The sequence below is a fragment of the Bubalus kerabau genome, chromosome 2 (assembly GCF_029407905.1).
Source record: "Bubalus kerabau isolate K-KA32 ecotype Philippines breed swamp buffalo chromosome 2, PCC_UOA_SB_1v2, whole genome shotgun sequence".
In the NCBI taxonomy this organism is placed as follows: Eukaryota; Metazoa; Chordata; class Mammalia; order Artiodactyla; family Bovidae; genus Bubalus; species Bubalus kerabau.
The window spans coordinates 143,431,687-143,451,933 of NC_073625.1; the positions used below are offsets into that span (position 1 = coordinate 143,431,687).

A 20,247-nucleotide genomic window follows, 5' to 3' on the forward strand; every position below is an offset into this window, starting at 1 on the left:
CCACCGCATGGGCATCCAGAACTCTATCTCTGAGCCCAAGACAGGGCCTGCTGGTTCTATCACCAAATTGCCATGCACCCCAGGCAACAAGCCCTGCAGCCACCATGGCATTTCCTTTCACTCTGAGACCTCAGCATCCAATTCTCGCGTCATTCTCTTCCATCTCCCTCTTTGCAGTTTGCACAAGCTTTGGTATATTTTAGATATTCATAAAATTTGTCATTTAACAGTCTAATCAGAACTTTTCATATCTCGGTTAGACACCCCTCCCCAGTAGGAAGAAGATCCTAGAGAAAGCGAGGGGGTGCACGTGAGACACTGACACCTAAATTGGCAAAACCTGGTCACTTCCCCGAGCCAGCAAGCCTTCAGGGAGGAGGAACTGGGAGACGAGGGCCCCACGTGACCTCGGGGGCCCGAGGCTGAGCCGACTCCGCCCCTCCTCCCTCTTCTGCCGCGGCCGCCGCTGCCGCCGCCGGGGGGCGCATGCGCAGCCCATGTTAGTGATGGAGGAGAGAAGATGGCGGAAGCGGAGTGAGTGACTTGCTGGTGACTGATGTCGTAACTGGGGGGCGAGAGGGGGCAGCGACAAGTCCCCCCAAGGGGAAAGCTCAGGGCTCTTTCGCGGGCAGTGCGGTGAAAGGGGGACGCGAGAGCTTCCTTATCGTGGAGGAGCCTGCTTGGCCCTTGTCGGGGGACGGAGCCGAACTGTAAGGGTCCAGTTACCTCCAGGCGGGAGCGCCCCTTCCGCCGTCTGGTCCCGGATCTGCGGGGCCCTGTGCGCAGGGTCCCTCCTCGGACCCCTACCGCCGGGGTCTTCCGGAAGATGAGCCCGGGTGGGCCCCTCAGAGGCTGTCATCCCTGCAAGTGGGCCCCGCGGGCAGCGTTGTGACGGTCGCCCGCACCGGGGGCCCGCGGAGGCAGGGTAGGGCTGGGCGGGCACTGCCAGGCCTCCTTCACGCTCGCCTCCTTCCCGCCCCGGCGCCACCCCACTGCGCCTCCGTGGGAGAGCCCGAGACGTGGGGCTGCTCACTCCCTCCCTCGGCAGGCTCGGAGGAGGTGTCTCAGCGGCGGGGGCTATGGCGTGTTTGGCGAGGCTGAAAACACCCTGGTAGGAAAGATCTTTCTTTCCCTCGGGTTTCTGGCTGCAGTGTAGTTGCCGCCCTAGAGGGCCACATTCTTGTGTGGCGGTGTGATGGTATGCTTAGTTAGCGACTCAAACTTAAGTGTTTTCCTGGGTAGGCCGCTTGTGCAGCGGAACTGCCGTTTGTGTTTTGCAGGCAATATACAAGGCTAGTCGGTGGAATTAGCAAAATTGTTCTTTTGTGCCAGGTCTCCAGATGCAGTTTAATGATTTGGCCAGTTCTACCCACCGATGTTTAGACTTGTGTCTAGATTTTGGATTCTCTGTGACCATATTTAGTTACTGAACTGCTTACTGCAGGGTTTGAGGAGATGGTTGAGCAGAACAGCACTGTACAAGGACCAGAATTAAAGCTGGCTTTTTGCATATCATTAATGCGTGGTTCAGAAGTGTTATGACAGCAATTTGGTAAAAAGTTTATCTACCACCATACCTGTATGATGTTGAATTGTTAACATATGCTGCTGTGATTTGATGAATGGAAAGGAGTTTGCAAAACTAACAAACCGCTCCCCAACTCTCCCCCCCCAATAAAAACCCCAGAGAAGTCTAAAAGTGTGTGAGTCATTTATTAATCAAAAAGATTAGTAAGACTTGGCTCCCCACTTTTTTTCCTTTCACGTTTCCTCTTATAAATCGGGCTTTTAAAAACATTTGATTCCTCACAGAGCAATCATACTCTTATGGTTATACATATAAATACTGTTTATATATGTGATATAAAAAACAAAGAAAATTTGTAGGTAAAAGGACACTATGTGGAAATAGTGCACGTATTCACAGTTAGTGCCAAATTCCTTTGTCTTTTCCTGAAGTAGAAAGTGTTACATTCTTGTCAGTACTTCTCATGTGAGGTGGGTTTGTATTATGTTTCTTAGAAGAAAAGAAAGGCAGAGAAAACCAGTATATTCTTACGTTTGCTTTTTGTGGTGCATTTCTATCCCTACAATAAATGTTATAGTTCTAGTTTCTAACAACATTAAAGCACTCAGAATTGACTTAATGTGTTGTTTGAATTTATTAAAATAAAAATTGTGTATTTGTATCACAACAGTGAAATGAGTTTGTAATGTTGGAGGGAAGATAATCAGAATGGTACAAAACTGCACTTCATGCATAAGGAAAGTGACATAGTTTACACTGTTTTCAAAATTTGGAGCTGTATTTTGTGAAAGAGATTTTTGTTAGCAAGTGGGGAAATTGTTTTCCACTGCTTCTCTTATTTACCCAGAGTAATCTGCTTATGAGTATTAACTCAGAGCTATTAGATGTGGTAAGGACAGAATTGTAGAATAATTACAGGGAAAGCAGTTTGAGTTAATAAATTATTTTTTAACTTATTTTCCTAGAGAACGTATTTTTAAATAAAGTACATACGGTAACCAAAAATTGAGTTAATTGACTAAGCTAAACTAAGCTAGCACAAGTCCACAGGCATCCTTTTTAATGTCTACATAAGAAGAATGATTTTAATTTGTAATCAGTATGGTCAAAAGAATATAAAGAAGTATTTGAATACTCTGATATTGCTTAAGTTTTAATTTTCCCAGGTAGTAAAGTATTCTGTCATCACCTGTTTTGGTTTCAAGACATTCATCTTCCTTCAACAATAAAAAGGTAAACTTTAGGCCAGGCTTTATCTGGGTTCTGTATCCTGAGTCCTCTGGATTCAAATTTAGTAGATATGAGTTCTTAATTATGCTTTATCTTTGTAAAGTATTTTTCCGTTTCACGTGTTTATGGTGACTGTGTGCTATCTTTATTTTATGAGGTCCTTCTTAGAAATTTAGACTGTTCTGATCATTACTTGGAATAATTAAATATTCTTTAAACAGTATAACGCTTTTGCCAATACAAATCCTTTGTGCTGTCTGCTAGATTTAAGGACCACAGTACAGCTATGGATAGTGAACCAAACCCGGGAACATCTTCGGTGTCGACGACAAACAGTAGCACCACCACCACCACCATCACTACTTCCTCCTCTCGAATGCAGCAACCGCAGATCTCTGTCTATAGTGGCTCAGACCGGCATGCTGTACAGGTAATTCAGTTACCATGACGGGTAGGCTAAGACTTAGGAGCTATGACTTTTTGCTTAAGCCAGGTAAACGTATTGTTTCATATCCTCAAATGAGTTACATGATAACCCTCTAAGTGAGTACAGTTAGAATTGTGGACGTTTGGAACTACCAACAGAGCTATTTAATAATCATTCTGTTGGGAGGGCCTCCATTTGTCAGCATGTAGCTTCGAAAACAATGTGAGGAAAATTATAATTGGAAGGTCCCTAGGTGCTGCTGCAAGTGGGGAAACTCGACCAAGAGCCCCAACATGAAAATGGCTTTAGGTTTTTCTGGATTATTGTGTATTTGAACCCAAAATTTGAACTTAGGATTTATTCAGCTCTGTAGATAAAAGGTTCGTTTTAAACCTAAGAACCCTAAGCAAGAGGATCCATAAGCAGCTATCAGGGGCAGAGGAGAAAGGGAATATTTAATTAGGAAAAGTCTTAGGCTGTTCACTTAGTTGAGAAAATAAAGTTTAGCTGGTTAACCTTTGTAGGGAAGGAGCAAATGAGCAAAGATGGTGGTGGTCAGGCTCTCTCACCCCATAGTCTCTTGCTCTCGCCCCGTGTTTTGTAAATACAGTTGTGTGACAGCTGAGATCACTTACAGCACTGCATATGTGTGTCCCGATGTACCCCCTTGACCACGGGCCACTTTTGTTCTGTAAACCTATATAAGCTCCACCTGAAAAGCCCTTGTGGCAGCATTATGGCTATGTCTGCTGGGTCAACCACAAGCGAATACAGCATGTCTACTGTTATGGCTGCTGTGCCAGTCAGGAGAGAAGAAATGTGTCTGCAGTTCTTCTGGCTCCTTGTATCTTCTTCCAGCTTCCCCGCTCACTCCTTGCCTACCCTGGCTTCAGCAAACAGCAAGATATAGCAAGACAGCCTTAATAGTAATGGAGGTTGAGGCAATATGGTATTGCATAAAAAGAGCATGGGCATTGCAGGCTGATGCAGTTTTTGTTTTAATTCCATTTTCTTTACTGTAGCTAGCCTTGAGTGAGAGGCACAATCTCCTTGAGCCTCAGAAAACTATAAAATGAGAATGAGACCACCTGCTTAATAAGTTATGAGGATTAGACAAAGGATCTAGAATTTTGTGGGGCAAGTTATATACTCAGTAAATGATAGTAGCTAATACATACTGAATAATTATATGCTATTTGATAAATGCTTTACATGGATTATCTCCATTCAACAGATGGAAAAATTGATGTTTTAAATTGGCTAAATAACTTTCCTAAACTCACATACCTAGTTGGTACTCTTGACTTTAGAGTTGTGCCCTTAAACACTGAGATTTTTTTCCCATTACACCTATTGTTCTTTCTCAAATCTGCATAATTGCACTCCACCCTGAAAAAAACAGACCTGGTTTAGTCATCTCCCTGATGCATTTTTCTAGAGTGCAGATCCCAGTATACTGACTGTCTAGCTGTTATATGGCTTAGTATTCTGAAATTACTGTGGAGTAGAATCAGGATTGTTGGAAACTCGTCCGTCAGTTCAGTAGAAATTCAGACTGGAACATAGTGGTTTTAATGTTTTTCACCTTTCTCTGAGGCAAGGGAAACAGGGAAGAATATCTAGATCCTTGAACATAAAGATAATGTGATATTTTAAATACCATTTTGTTCTCCACCTATTTTCTAAGCTGGCTGTGTTAATAAAAAAGTTACTCGAGATTTGTAGTTGAAGATAATATCTCATGAATAGCACTACCTCTGATTCTTACAAGATCATAGAATTGCTTCCCTTAAAATGTAATCAAATCAATATTTATTGAACTACCTAAGTAGTTTAATACCTTCCAGCTTTTTTTTTTTCCCCCCACCCCTGTGAATCCTTTTCACCGTCCTTGCTCCAGAGGAACAAAATAAGAGCAATGTGCTGTATCTTTAACTTGTTTTTAAAGAGTCTCTCATCCATGAGTATGGCACTGAATGGTAATGAAAAATTGTGCTGACAATAGAAAAAATAAGTATATTCAAATAAGTTCTTCATTTTTAATTTCAGTTTGATTTTAGAGTTTTGTTATGGAATTAGAGCAACATATACAGATAACCTAACCAAAAAGATATATTGTTGTGATTCTAAAGCACTTAATGCTGGTCTGTACTTCCCTGCAACTAGGGGTCAAAAGCCTATATTGATTTTGTGACATGAATCTGCAGCAGGTGTAGCAGTCTATTGTTGGCGATTGTGACATGAATGCAGGAAGGTAAAAAACACAAGGAAACGTGCTTTCTTGGAATTTAAATAAAGACATTCATAGCTTTGTGATAAAGGTATCCTGACTCAGAAGCTCAAACTATAGGATTATGTCTCTTTTTCTCCATTAGCTCTTTGAAAACTCTGGTTTCATCTTGAGATTTAGGGTGCTGTTTGAAAGTCCCCATGGGCATGACATGACTTTGGGCTGTGATTGCAGAGGACTGGTGTAGTCCAGTGTACCATTTGGACAAATAAAGGATTTTTCTCTTTTATTAGAACTCTTGATTGTTTTACATTTATCAATTTATGAAGTTTGGGTTCAGAGTTTTTATTTTACTAATAAATAGTCACAGTAATGAGCACTTATAAGAATTTTTTTTTAGTAAGAATAATTTTATTTTGTGTTGAAACAGTTGCACCTGACATTTAAAAAAAATGAGTGGTTACTTAGTAATTTTCTAAAAAAAATGGCTTTATAATTTTATGTGGTTATTACTGTAATGAAGCTAAGTTTTTTCAGACATTTAGAAAAAATACAAATGAGAATCAGGTAAAAATCACTTCTAATCTAGCTACCTATCAGTAGTCTTTTAATGTTTTCCTGAATATTGTTTAAAATATTTTAATATAAATGGTATCTTACTCTGTACACTGTTAAGTGACCTTTTTTCACCTAAATGTATTTGGAAACTGTTTTGTTGATTGTTGTTATCTGCTCTGTTCAATATAGTAGCTGCTAGCTGCATGTGGCTATTTTATATTTAAATTAAAATTCAGTAAAATTAAAAACTTAGTTCCTTGGTTGCACTAGTCTCCTTGTAAGTGCTTAGTAGATACTTAGGGTTAGTGGCTACTGTATTGGACGGCACTGATCTGTTATACATTACTGTTTGTAATACACGCAGGGTATCAGTTCAGTTCAGTTGCTCAGTCGTGTCCAACTCTGTGTGGCCCCATGAATCGCACCACGCCAGGCCTCCCTGTCCATCACCAACTCCTGGAGTTCACTCAAACTCACGTCCATCGAGTCGGTGATGCCATCCAGCCATCTCATCCTCTGTTGTCCCCTTCTCCTCCTGCCCCCAATCCCTCCCAGCATCAGAGTCTTTTCCAATGAGTCAACTCTTCGCATGAGGTGGCCAAAGTACTGGAGTTTCAGCTTTAGCATCATTCCTTCCAAAGAAATCCCAGGGCTGATCTCCTTTAGAATGGACTGGTTGGATCTCCTTGCAATCCAAGGGACTCTCAAGAGTCTTCTCCAACCTTCGGCGCTCAACTTTCTTCACAGTCCAACTCTCACATCCATACATGACCACAGGAAAAACCATAGCCTTGACTAGACGGAACTTTGTTGGCAAAGTAATGTCTCTGCTTTTCAATATGCTATCCAGGGTATACATATTCTTTTTATACCCAAATCGCGAATTCTAACAAGTTTAATCCAAAATGGGTATTCCATTTTATCCAAAATGGGTATTCCAATTTACATTGTTATTAACAGTATATGAGTGAATCTGTTTCTCCAGTAGTAGTAGTCTTTTAAATGTTTATCCATTGGAAGGCTGAAAAAGTGTTGTGTTTTAATTTGTAAGTTTTGACTACTAATGAGATTGAAGATATTTTCAGATGCTTACTTAGCCCTTTTTCCTTTTGTGAATTGCCTCTACTGGGTAACTTTAACCTGTACAGATTAGTGAATCCTAGTGACTTAGAAGCAGCAGCAGCAGTGATGTATAACTAGGAGAGAACTGTTAATAAGTGTGAGGATATTGAATATTAAAGGAGTGAAATTTTAAATTTCTAATACTTTATGGTTACTTTTACTTTTTAAAATTTCTAATACAGCTTTTCTAATACTTTATGGTTAAGATTATGGTTTGACATTGGTTCAATTGACTTATCACAGGTAATTCAACAGGCACTGCATCGCCCTTCCAGCTCAGCTGCTCAGTATCTACAGCAGATGTACGCCGCGCAGCAGCAGCACTTGATGCTGCACACAGCGGCTCTCCAGCAGCAGCACTTAAGCAGCTCCCAGCTTCAGAGCCTTGCTGCTGTTCAGGTGAGACTGAAACGAATTAAGAACTTACCAGGCCAAAGTTGACATTGCCTGCAGACAATTACTGAAAATAAATACCCTGGGTATTATTGCAGAGTTTTCAGATATCTTGTGTTTTTTTTTTTTTTTTTTAAGAAAATATAATAGGCTGCCAAATAAAAGTTAGTTTAAAAAAACGAATGTTTAATGTGTTACTCTGTTGCCGAGTTTTGTCCCTCTGCTTTTTATCTACATTGCAGAAATGCTGTACCAGTCTTGTGTGTATAAAATTCTAGGGATGACAGTTAATAGTTAAGGTTACATAAATCTTATTTACATTTTAACCAAAAAAGGTTTTTTAAAATTACATAAGTAATTTATACTCACTAAAAAAAAAAAAAACCAGTATAAAATCGTTCTTAAGAGGTAAAGTATAGAGGTGTTTCTTTTCCACACCCACTAGTATTTTCCACTCTTCAGCGGCGGTCAGTGTTTAATATGCATCCCTCCAGAAATGTTCTCTATAAAAATGTGTATGTATACTTTTCTAAAATCCAGTCATATGATTCTTACTGCTAATGATTAAATGTTTGTTTTTAAACAGATCTTCATTATTATTGCATTGTTTATTTAAATAAAACTCTAATGGGAGATTTAAATCTAGTAACCAGAGTAGGATCTCAAGTTGACTGAACCTGAAAAAGGTTTATTTCTGTTAAACACATCCCAGCTATTACTTCTTCTCATTAGTGTAATTTAAAATAACATCTTGTTCATGATAGTTAGGAAACTGAAACACAGTGGCATTTGATATAGCTCCAATTCATTTTTCATAACATTGGATTGGTAATTTCACTTCGAAGATGAGTTCTATAGAGTAAAACTGACAATGGGTGCAGCTCTTAAACTAAGTTGAGCCTTTGGTTCTTCTGATTTCACCGTGCAGTGTTTTCTCTTTTTCTTAATTTGTTTGATCAAAACTTAATCCATGTTGACTATAAAATGACTGTAAAATAGTTGTTTTGACTTTAATTGTGATTTTTGTGGTATCCTGGTACAAGAAAGTTTTAAACTTCAGACTTCTTATAGACATAAAGATCTTATTATTTTAGGCAAGCTTGTCCAGTGGAAGACCACCTACATCCCCCACAGGAAGTGTCACACAACAGTCAAGTATGTCTCAGACATCTGTAAGTGCTCTAATTTTTTTCCTGGTTTTAAAATTTTAGATTATTGCTTTCCAGAAAGTAACTGTTAAAATCTACAAAGCTGTTACTGTTTATCTGTTGGGTACTGTTTGTAACAAGTGGCTAGAAACAGGAATGGTAAATTTTGAGAATTTGGAACTAATGTCAAACTTCTGAAAATCTGAGTCATAAAAATATTTTTGTATTATTTCTTATACATGTTTTCCCCTTGATTGTGTTCAGGTCTTCTATGATTGTGAATGGTCACAGTTTTCAATGTGCATTGAGAGCATGAAATATATAATATAGGGAAGTTAAGTCATGCATTTACTGTGACAAGTACTAGAAAATGTCATGTCCTTGGTAGACATCTAAGTGTTTCTAGCTTTTTCTGTGCAGTTTACATTTTAGAAATTTTACTTCCCAGCTTACGCTTACTTGAGTTATCTGGGTCAAATTTACAAGTATTCATTCAAGATAGTATAATTTATTTTGAAAAGAGAATAAAAGGTGATTTGCTATATTGCACATATTTACTGGGAAATTGTGCAAAGTATTTTAGTTAAAAAGAAATTTACAGGTGTGGTAATACTTGTTTACCCTTGTATTTTGATGTAATTTCAAATTGTAAGAATAATAAAAATTTCTGTATACTTTCTACTCAGATTCACCAATTGTTAGCATTTTGGCTCACTTCTTTATCATTCATTCTTTCTGTCTACATATATACAGTTACCTTTTTCTGAACCATTTGTGGATAAGTTAAGACATGTTCCTTTACTCCTAAATACTTTGATATGTACTTCCTAGGAACAAAGTCATTCTTTTATGAAGCCACATGAAACAGGTCAAATTCAGGAAATTTAACATTGATACACTGTTGTTCATATTCATATCTCATCAGTTCTTCCAGATTTCTCAGCCTCATCCTTATAGACCTTATGGACCAGATAATTCTTTCTTATGGGGGAGCTGTCCTGTGCTTTGTAAGATGTTTAACAGCATCCCTAGCTTAGATATCAGTAGGCTGTGCCCTTCTCCTTTCCCCAGTGTGACAACCAAAAATGTCTGCAGGCACTGCTAGATGTTTTCTGAGGGGCCAAATTGCCCCTTGTTGAGAACCATTGAGTTGAACTAATAATGTCCTTCCTAGCTATTTTTTTCTGATCCAGGATGGTAATACTTTGATAAAATAGACTCCAATGGAATATAGTTTATAGATGGCTGAGGAATTAAAGTTGAACTTGTGCTATGTTTCTTCAGCTAAGGGTGTGGTCTTTACTAAGTACATGTATAATGAGCACATAGTTATTTGTGGGCTATTGATCTTTTTAATGAAAAAATTCTGTTTTAGCATGGAAGTATCTTAGAACATGAATAAAATTACTTACAAAAAAAATTACTTGTGACTTGAAAATGTTAGACTGAATAAAATAAAAAATTTAAGTAATGTATTTAGCCCTAAGCAGTAATGCTATATAGTTATGGTTACTGATGTCACATAATATCTTTGGCTTCCCTGGTAGTGCAGCTTGTAAAGAGTCTACCTGCAATGCAGGAGACCCCGGTTCGATTCCTGGGTCAGGAAGATTTCCCGGAGAAGGGATAGGCTACCCACTCCAGTATTCTTGGGCTTCCCTGGTTGCTTAGCTGGTAAAGAATCCACCTGCAGCGTGGGAGACCTGGGTTCAATCCCTCGGTTGGGAGGATCCCCTGGAGGAGGGCATGGCAACCCACTCCATTATTCTTGCCTGGAGAAACCCCATGGAAGGAGGAGCCTGGCAAGCTACAGTCCATGGGATCACAAAAAGCCGGACACAACTGAACGACTAAGCATAGCACAGCATGTGTTCTGGATTATTTTCTCTTCACATTATTAAAAGATATCCTTTAAAACTATTTTTGTTCCATTATGATTTTGTGTATGTGACTTTTCGAATCATAGTTCTGGTGATTGTGCTTATTTTTTTATGAAATTGTTACTACCACTTGTCATAAATCAGGGCCAGAATCTCTGGATAACTGGTGAGAGGAAAAGAAGTAGAGAGAATGGATGCCTAGAAGAACAAGAGAATAATACATTGCATTTGTTTTGTGTTCTTTCCCAGCTGAGCAGTAGCTCAAGTGAGTTGACTGGCAGTCCAAATTATGATACCCAGGGTAGCTTAGTAATTTTTAAGAGGGGCAGAGCATAATAGCAGAAATCCCTGGATAGTGATAATAATGAATTGTCTATTGGCAGTCTGCTAGTTTTCAGAATTTTGGTTGTTTTGAGATAGGTGCCTGATAACAATGAACACCAAGAGGGAAGGGTCAGTCCTCTCGTACCTAAAAGGGCTACAAGGTAGGTTGTCAAGTCACCTGCCAAATAGGTTGGGATTTAGAGTAGCAGTGAAATTCCAGAGGGGAAATGGAATATTATATTTAAAAAATGAGGTAAAAAGTCCAGTCTACCGCATGGGGAAACTATGTATGTGGAGAAGACCATTGTTAATTGATTGTGTAGTGGGTGCCAGCATCCTTTTCTTCCCTGTAATTAGAACAGAAAGGCTAATTCTATACTCTTGACCAGCAGTGAGAGTGGTTTGTATGAGTGTTTGATTGGCTCTAAAATTAGTTGGGACTGAAGTATTTAGGTTGGATGTCTTTTTACTTGTATTAAATGCAGTGTAATTAAAAACTGTGAAAAAAGCATCAACAATGTTAAACAATAGAGTGGTTGAAATATATTTGCACCATGTATGTCACATAGCTTGTATTTGTGAAATACCAAGGGCTGTATTACTAAGATAAATAATGTGAATTCACAAATGACCTGAATTGGTAATTTTCAAAAGATAGACTACTTTTGGCTTTTAAGCACATGAAAATATGTTTACTTTACTGGTAATAAAGAAGTGAATGTAAAAACATCAATGTTTTATTTTCACTTGTCAGATTAGAAAACGGGGGAAAAATTGAGACAATAACTGTTGACAGGTATGGTACATTCATACACTATTGGTGGGAATGTAATTGGTATGACTTTTCTAGAAGGTTATTTGGCAGAGTGTATGAAAATTTGAACCGCATGCCCTTTCACATAGGAGTCTAATTTTTAGTGAAATGATGTCATTGGCTAAATATGAGAGATAATCATGACATAGATAATTCCGCAAATATGCATGGTTTGTAATGGTAGAAAATTATAAACAATACATATGTTCTTTAATTGAGGATTAGTTAAGTGATAGTTAATTCAAACACTGCAGCTACTTTAGAATGCTGTACGTGTGTATATAGAGACAGATTTTCATTAGTTAGTAAGTGAAAATACGAACATATAGTATTAGTTCATTTAGCTTACTTAGTCGGGGAAGGCAATGGCACCCCACTCCAGTACTCTTGCCTGGAAAATCCCATGGATGGAGGAGCCTGGTAGGCTGCAGTCCATGGGGTCGCTAAGAGTCAGACACGACTGAGCGACTTCACTTTCACCTTTCACTTTCATGCATTGGAGAAGGAAATGGCAACCCACTCCAGTGTTCTTGCCTGGAGAATCCCAGGGACGGGGGAGCCTGGTGGGCTGCCGTCTATGGGGTCGCACAGAGTCGGACACGACTGAAGCGACTTAGCAGTAGCAGCAGCAGCTTATTTAATAGGTTATTCTGTATTTTAGTTCTAAAACTTTTTGTTCTTTTTCTTTTGCTGAGAGTTTATTTTTCATTTGTTTCAAGTTGGGTCATACTTGCTTGTTCAAAGCATTTTTATGACTGCTGCTTTAAAATCTTTGTCAGGTAATTAAAATATTTTCCATCTTGGTGTTGGCATCTATTACCTTTTTCATTCAGCTTGAGGTCTTTCTGGTTTTTGGTTCAATGAGTGATTTTTGATTGCAACTTGGACGTACTGAGTATTATGAGATTGTGGATCTTACTTTAGTTTTGTTTTGGCTGGCTTCCAAAGGGGAACATGTGCCACCTCCTCACTGCCACTTGAGGGTAGAAGTAAGTCCAGGTTCCGTGTTTGGTTTCCAATGATAACTGAGGGATGCTCCCTGCAATTGCTGAGTCAGTGTGAGTTCTGGCTCCTCACTAGGCCTATACTGATGTTTCTCTGGCTAGGAGGGAAAGGAGTGTCCAGTTATTGCTCCCTGTGTGGTCTCCACTGATGCTTCAGGGTTGGGGTGGGTTGTTATTTGTGGTCTGTTATTGCTTGGCTGATGTGAAGGTCTTGGCTCTCTACGTGGCCTTTTTTGACACTGACCCATTGGATGGGATTGGGGGTACCTCACTACAGCCTGGTGAGGGGAGAGGCCTAGGTCTTTGCTAGTGTGGATGTGGCCACAGTGTTTCTGTGGTGTTTGGCTGGAGTAGAGCAATTATTGTCTAAAAGTTTTTTGTGTTGCTAGGCTGTCCCTTTTCTGATCCTCAGCTAGAAAGAGCAGCTCATTGGAGCTTTTTCTTTTTTTTGTCTGTACCCATTGCTGTTTCTGGGTTACTAACTTGTTTAGCTTTGCTGCTGCTACTGCTAAGTCGCTTCAGTCATGTCCAATGTTTGGATTATATGAAATTAAAAAAAATCCAGGGAGCGCGCAACTGCGTGGTTCACTGAGTCCTGGAGTCTACTTTTCTCCACCTTTTAGGACTTTCTTATGTTTATTTTCTATGCAGTGATGGGGTTTTTAATTATACTTAGGAGTAAAATATGTGTCTATTCCACTTTCCTGGAAACGGAATTCCTACCACTTATTTTTTAAAACTTATATCTGTCTGGTTATATAGGAAGAAAATCTGTAATACACAATAAACTGTTAATCAGTGGTTACCTTTGAGAAAGTAGGTTGAAAAGTTTCATTTTGTCTTAAAAAAAACATGAATGCTCTCTTGTTGTCTTACAGACAACACAAATGTATACATGAAAGTGACATCCTGTTTCAGTAGTCCCTTTTGCCCTGACAAAGTTTTGTGTGAAGCTTATCACCTTATTACTGTGCATTTCTGTACATAAATGTAAGTAGATAGGCCTGTGGTTAATTTTGTTTTAGTGTAAGAGAAGTGCCATCATTCTGTCTCTTTCTCTTCTAAGTCTTTGGGCATTTTCAGCTGGAAAGGATTACGTGGCTGGAAATTGCAATCGTAAGTCTCTAAATGATTCAAGGGCTCTTTGTATCTCATTCCCTTTGTTGTTTTTTGGCCTTAGAATCTACATTAATCCCGGATGTTTTGACTTGAATTCACTGTACTGTTCTATTAAAAAGGAAAAACCTTATTTTTTTTTTATAACTTTCTAGCTCTGATGCCAGACAGGATGAGCCTTTTTTTTTTTTTTTTTTTTGGCTGCACCATGTAGAATCGTAATTCTGTGACCAGGGAGCATACTTGTGCCCCCTGACTTGGGAGCACAAAGTCTTAACCACTGGACCACCAGGGAGTCCCAAGATGAGATTTTGAAGCCTAGTTAGTTTTATGACTTTATTCATTCATAATTCACTCATTTATTCAACAAATATTTATTGAGCATTTAAATACTCCTCTAGTACTGGGACACAGCTGACAAAATCTGTATGGAGCTAGGGATATATCAATAGTAAGTAAACTAGTATATAATATGTCAGTTGGTGGTAAGCTCTGTAGAGAAAAATAAAGCAATGAAGAGGAATGGGATGAAGGAATTTCCTATTTTAATTAGGGTGGTCAGGGAAAGCATTGCTAATAAAAATGGCATGTGAAGGAGGGTGAGGGAGGCAAAGATGCTTAAGAAACAGAAAGGAGGATGGTGTGGCAGGTGTGGAATGAAAGTGGGAGTATGTTTAGAACTTTAGAGAGGAAATTATCTAATCACAAGAAGATTATTAAACCCTTGGGTTTTACTCAGCATGAGTTGGGAAGCTGCTGGAAAGTTATTTTATTTGGGATGTGACGTGATCTCATATAGGCTTTAACAGCTACAATGTTGAGTAGGTTCTAGGGGGGCAATGATAGAAGTAGGGAGACTGGTTAAATGGTTCCTGTAATCTGAGAGATACTGGGGGCTGGACCATGATGGTAACAGTAGATGTGGTAAAAAGCGGTAAGCAAAGATTCTGAATATTTGTTCCACCAATATTTTATTATAGAAATTTGGATGTTTGGAAAATAGCTAATAGTAGGTACTGAGGGATTGACTAAAAGATGTGAGGAAAGGTAAACAGTCATGGATAAACTGTAGTATTTTGGCCTGAGTGCCTGGAACGATCTGCCAAAGAAGGTGTTGGAAAAGAAAATCAGGAGTTCGGTTTTAGACATGATGTGTGTTAGACACCCACCCATACATGTTGAGTAGACATTGGCTATGTGAGTTTGGAGTTCATATAGCCAAGTGGCTATTGGCAGGACTGGTGACATCTTGTACATCTCATTGACATTTCCAGTCACCGGGGTACCTGATGACTTTACTACCCATTGTGGAGTATTATGAGTGAGTTTGGTAGAATGGAGGACATCAGGGACCTAGCTTCTAGTCTTAATTTTGTGACTAACTGGTGGCATGACTTAGGGCAAGTCATTAACCTCCTTACACCCCACTTTTCTTTCATGTAAAATTAAGTTGTCTAATTAGATGGTTTTTAGTCTTTTCATCCATATATTCCTGGGTTTAGATCAAGGAGAAGTTTCAGGAGATGAACCAGAATGTGCACTGAATTCTGTCCCTCCCAAATTGGTATGTTGAAGTTTTAAACCCACATGTGACTATCTTAGAAACAGGGCTATTAACGAGGTGTGTTAGTTGCTCAGTCATGTCTGACTCTTTTGCAACTCCATGGACTATAGCCCGCCAGGCTCCTCTGTCTGTGGAATTCTCCAGTCAAGAATACTGGAGTGGATTGCCATTCCATTCTCCGTTTAAGGAGATGATTAAGGTTAAATGAGGTCATAAGTATAGAGCTCTGATCCAGTGAACCTGGTGTCTTTATCAGAGGAAGAGACACCAGAAGTGGACACATAAATGTGTCCCTCTTTCTGCTGAGAGGACACAGTGAGAAGGTGGCCATCTACAAGCCAGCAGAGAGCTCTCACCAGAAACTGAATTGGCTGCACCTTGATCTTGGACTGCCTTAGCCTCTGGAACTGTGGGAAATAAATTTCTGTTTGAGCTACCTAGTCTGGCACCTTGTTAAAGCAGCCGCAGCAGACTAAGAGGGATGGGGCTCTGAGCCTTCCCCTCAACCTCTGTTGCCACAGAACAGTTCTGTGATATTTGAATCTGGGAATTCTGAATAAGTTAGTGTGTGAAGAAAGGGTACTGTTTAAAAAAAAGAGAACCAGTGGTTTAAATGTTAAATAATGTTTAGTCAGGGTTTTTTAAAATAGTTTTATATGTGTTATGAAAAATAATGCATATCACATAGTAGGTATGTAATATTTGTTGAAAGATGAAGTTTAATTATAATCATAAACTAGAGTATGCAATACATAGTTATTAATTTTAATTCTTGATTACTGCAAGTGGTTTATCTTCAGTCCAGAGAATCATTTTAGGATATATTCTGATTGCCTGAAATTGCATTGTAGAAGACAGTCTAAGTCCTGACCTCGGTGATGAGATTCTTTCATTGCTAGTTTTGAGCAGCCAGCCAGTTATCAGGTTTATTGTGTTACGCTGTGCTAGTTGCCCTGGGGGAGTCACAGTCGCTTCCGTCAGACACAGTGTGCCTAGACATATAAAACAGTAAACAACATAGCAGTATATAATCAAGTGATAAATTCTGTGGGAGTTAACAGAAAAGAGATCTTTGGGGACTGGGTGGTTGAAGAAGGCTTTCTGTATGGGACTTAAGCTGAGCTTTAAAAAATACATGGAGTTTGAGAGAAGAGGACTCAATCCTGAGCTCATGATCCTGAAATAGCAGAGCTTAGTTTTGGAGATTCATTCCTGAATGGGATTCTGTGTTCGTCTCCCAGACTCCTGAGGATAATCTATGCCAGTGTTTCCTTCCTGAATACCTACTTGGTGCCAGGCATTGTGTTAGGTGCCAAGGATCTGAAGTGAACGAAGGTCTTAGAGTACAGTGGATATAGTCTTGTTGCTGTTGTTCAGTTGCTAAATTGTGTCCCACTCTTTGCGACTCCATGGACTGCAGCACGCCAGGCCTGCCTGTCCTTCACCATCTCCCAGAGCCTGCTCAAACTCATGTCCATCGAGCCGGTGATGCCATCCAACCATCTCATCCTCTGCTGCCCTCTTCTCCTTTTGCCTTTAATTGGATATAGTCTGCAGACATATAAATAGTCAAAGAACACTGTGATAGGAGTTTTGTTTTACTGGAGTATATGCTAAAAACTTGCTTGTAAATTTGGAATATTTGTAGGCCTAAAAATTGCCTCCCCTATACCTTTTTCATAATTATTTGTATATAAATTCTATATTGAAAATGATTTTCTTAGGAAACTTGAAAGCAGGAACCATTGTTTTCAAATTTTTAGCATGACCAAAGAAAAGGCTGATTTAAGTCTTATCACTAACTGGTGGTACTTCCCTTCAGGCTTTTAGGTGTGCCTGTTTAGTTTTTCTGGAGTTTCATGAAGGCTGTCTAGATGTCATTGTGTTCAGGACACTTTTTGGACCCTCTTACTGTGAAACTTAGTGTTCATGTGTATGAAACTAAAAAAGTCTTAACAAAAATTTCTTTCCTTCTGTTTTTCTCTGTCCTCTGTTTCTGGACTCCTTAGTTGGATATTGGTCTTTCTGGATTGAACCTTTACTTTGTTTAGCTTTTTACTTATTTTCTGTCTTTATCTTTTTATTCTGTTGTGACATATTTCCTTGCCCCCTCCCCCCTTTTAACCCCTTCTTTTTACATTTAAAAGAAAATTTTAGTTTAGCCTTCGTATTTCCAATTTCTAAGAGCATTTTCTTTTTCCTAGAATCCTGTTTTTCTGTTATGGATGAAATATTTAGATCTCTGTTATCAGATTTAAAAATTCTTTTTCTTGAATCATTTATATTCCTTAGAAACTATCTTGGTCTTTTCCTTTCATGCTGTTGGTTTTTCTTTTAGAAAGCAGTGTTCTCTTAAAATGCTTTAAGTTTATATTTAAGAGTAGATGATTATATAAATTAATCAGCATGGCTTTCTTCCACTGCTCTGAAGATAGGTCTGGCCCTAACAGACCTCTTTCTCTTTTCTTAGTGGAAAGACCGATTAAGATTTCTGTCTTTGCATGTGGAAATAGCATTAGTGGTAACAGTGGGAAGGATATATCTTTGGCAGATTTAGAATTGAAGGTTTACAGATTAGAAGCTGGCTGTTAGGCTGGTGAGCCTAACAGTTTCAGAGTAAGGAGAGTTTTACTTCCAGGTATGAGTACCCACTCTACAAGCCTAGCCTTTCCTTGACTTTTAGAGAAGTCTCCTTCCTTTCTAGGTCTCAGTGCCTGTTCTGCATGGGAGAGGGGTGGGGTTATGTATGGTAAGTCTGTTTTTTAGACAGACCTGTAGATAAAATCCTTCAGTGTTTGGCTCCATTTCTTACCTCTGCTTTCATGTCTAAAGTCAAAGTGAAGTCGCTCAGCCATGTCCAACTCTTTGTGACCCCGTGGACTGTAGCCTACCAGGCTCGCTACCGGGCTCCTCCGTCCATGGGATTCTCCAGGCAAGAGTACTGGAGTGGGGTGCCATTTCCTTCTCCGGGGGATATTCCCAACCCAGGGTTCGAACCCGGGTCTCCCGCATTGAAGGCAGACGCTTTTCTGAGTCTAAATCCACTCTAATTTGTTTCCTCCTGTATTCTGGATTATAGCTTCCTTCTCTGTTTTATCCATTAATATGATCCCATCTTCTTTAGGTCTTACAGAAATGCAGATGGTACCCTCCTCTCTCTCTCTCTTTGCTGTATGTGTTTTCTCTGATACTGTTTTTTTTAATTCCCTAAATTCTTTTTGGAAAAAACATTTAAACCCACAGAAAAATGGTAAGATTAAGCATTGACCCTTGTGTACTCTTAATATAGCTGTCTACACCAGTTGTTAAGTTCTTCTCTATTTATACACTGTTTTCCTGACCATTTTTAAAATAAGTTAAAGACATCATGACACTTCAGTCCCAAGTACTTAGCATGTATTATCCAGGAGGGAGATTGTCTTACATAACCACAGTCACATATCACACCTAAGAAATGTAATATCGAGACAATATCTCATATATGCCTCATATTTGGATTCCCTCAGTAGTCTCCAGAATACATTTTCCCAAGATTTAGTTAAGGCTCACACATTGCATGTGAGTGTCCTGTTTTCCTTTAATATAAAAAGTCTCCCCTTCCCCCTTCCTTTTTTTTTTTTAAAATAGCTCAGGTCATTTGTCCCACAGTCTAAATTTGTATTTTTGTTTTCCCCAATCATTTTTGTTATTGTCTTAACTGCTGTTTCAGTTAGTAGGAGGGAGAAGCAAATGGGTGTGCTCAGACCATTATCTTCAGTGAAGTGAAAGTTGCTCAGTAGTGTCTGACTCTTTGTGATTCCATGGACTATAGTCTATGGAATTCTCCAGGCCAGAATACTGGAGTGGGTAGCTTTTCACTTCTCAAGGGGATCTCCCCAGTCCAGGGATTGAACCCAGGTCTGCTGTGTTGGAGGCGAATTCTTTACCAACTGAACTATCAGGGAAGCCCATTATCTTCAGTATTTTTTGTTTTATAAACATGACTTTTAATAGCTACATAATACTCTATTAAAAAAAAAAACTATTTTCCATTTCCTGGCAATTTTAACTTTTCTATTTGTTTTCTTTTTTTGTTGTTATAAGTAAATTTGCATTGAATGTTATGTGTCTTTCTATCTAGTAATGCTCTTTTAAAAAATTTCCTAAGAGTACTTATTGGTGAGATTGTTTTTAGATCAAGAACCTTATAAATGATCAGTTTTCTCAAAAAAATGTATACATCAGATCAATTACATATCAAATGAATTCATTATGAATTTATCTGAGGGAAAATTACTTGCTTAAAACCATAGATACATCTATGAATTTTAGAAGATATTTTAAGTTTTAAAACTCATTGTTTTCAAGGATTCTGAAAATATTTAACTGATAGTTAGAAATCTACTCCACAACTTAACATCAGTCTAAAATAAAACTGTAGCCTGCATATTTGTATGGTTGTGAGCAGTTATACTGGATTCTTATAAAATATTCCAGTAGTGCAGATAAAGTATTAAGTCCTCTTCAGCCTTCTTTCTTTCCCCTTCAGTCCGTCTGTCTCCTCAGTTTGCTGGATATCTTTTCAGGCCTTTATTTATACATTAAGAACATAAATAGTATGAGAAGTGTATGCATATGTGTTTAATATGCAATTTTTTAAAAACACCATAAACACAGGTAGGTGTTCTGCATTTTGTTTTTATACTTAACAGTGTGTCTTCAGAGCTTTTTATCTCACTCAGCTACTTGAGCTACCATATGGTGTTGCACACAGTATGGCTGCACTTTATCTTATGTAACCATTTCTGTTGCTGGACCATTATTTCCAGTGTTTTAATTGTTTCAGCGTTGCAACTTTTTTAGGATGTCAAAGTCTGAGGGCAGTTAGGAGGTCATGAAGTTTTTTGCTTGATTGTTTTGCTGCTGTTTT

The 20,247-nt window shown here is 38.8% G+C and overlaps 1 protein-coding gene across 9 annotated transcripts in view; it reads left to right on the plus strand.

The window, feature by feature from the left end:
• Positions 1-365: 365 nt before the first annotated feature.
• Positions 366-20,247, plus strand: part of PHC3 (polyhomeotic homolog 3) — an 82,548-nt gene continuing 62,666 nt past the window's right edge. For 4 of the 9 annotated variants that reach the window (XR_008710593.1, XM_055569097.1, XM_055569099.1 and 1 more), the window contains exons 1-4: positions 2,695-2,761; positions 3,023-3,188; positions 7,339-7,494; positions 8,583-8,660. Coding sequence is in view for 8 of the 9 variants with exons in the window: in XM_055569097.1 (XP_055425072.1) it covers positions 3,045-3,188; positions 7,339-7,494; positions 8,583-8,660 (378 nt within the window). In the remaining variant the exon portion in view is untranslated. Of the gene's footprint in view, positions 535-570; positions 711-2,694; positions 2,762-3,022; positions 3,189-7,338; positions 7,495-8,582; positions 8,661-20,247 lie in introns of those variants that run through there. The other 5 variants (XM_055569100.1, XM_055569102.1, XM_055569104.1 and 2 more) reach the window with 4 other exon arrangements.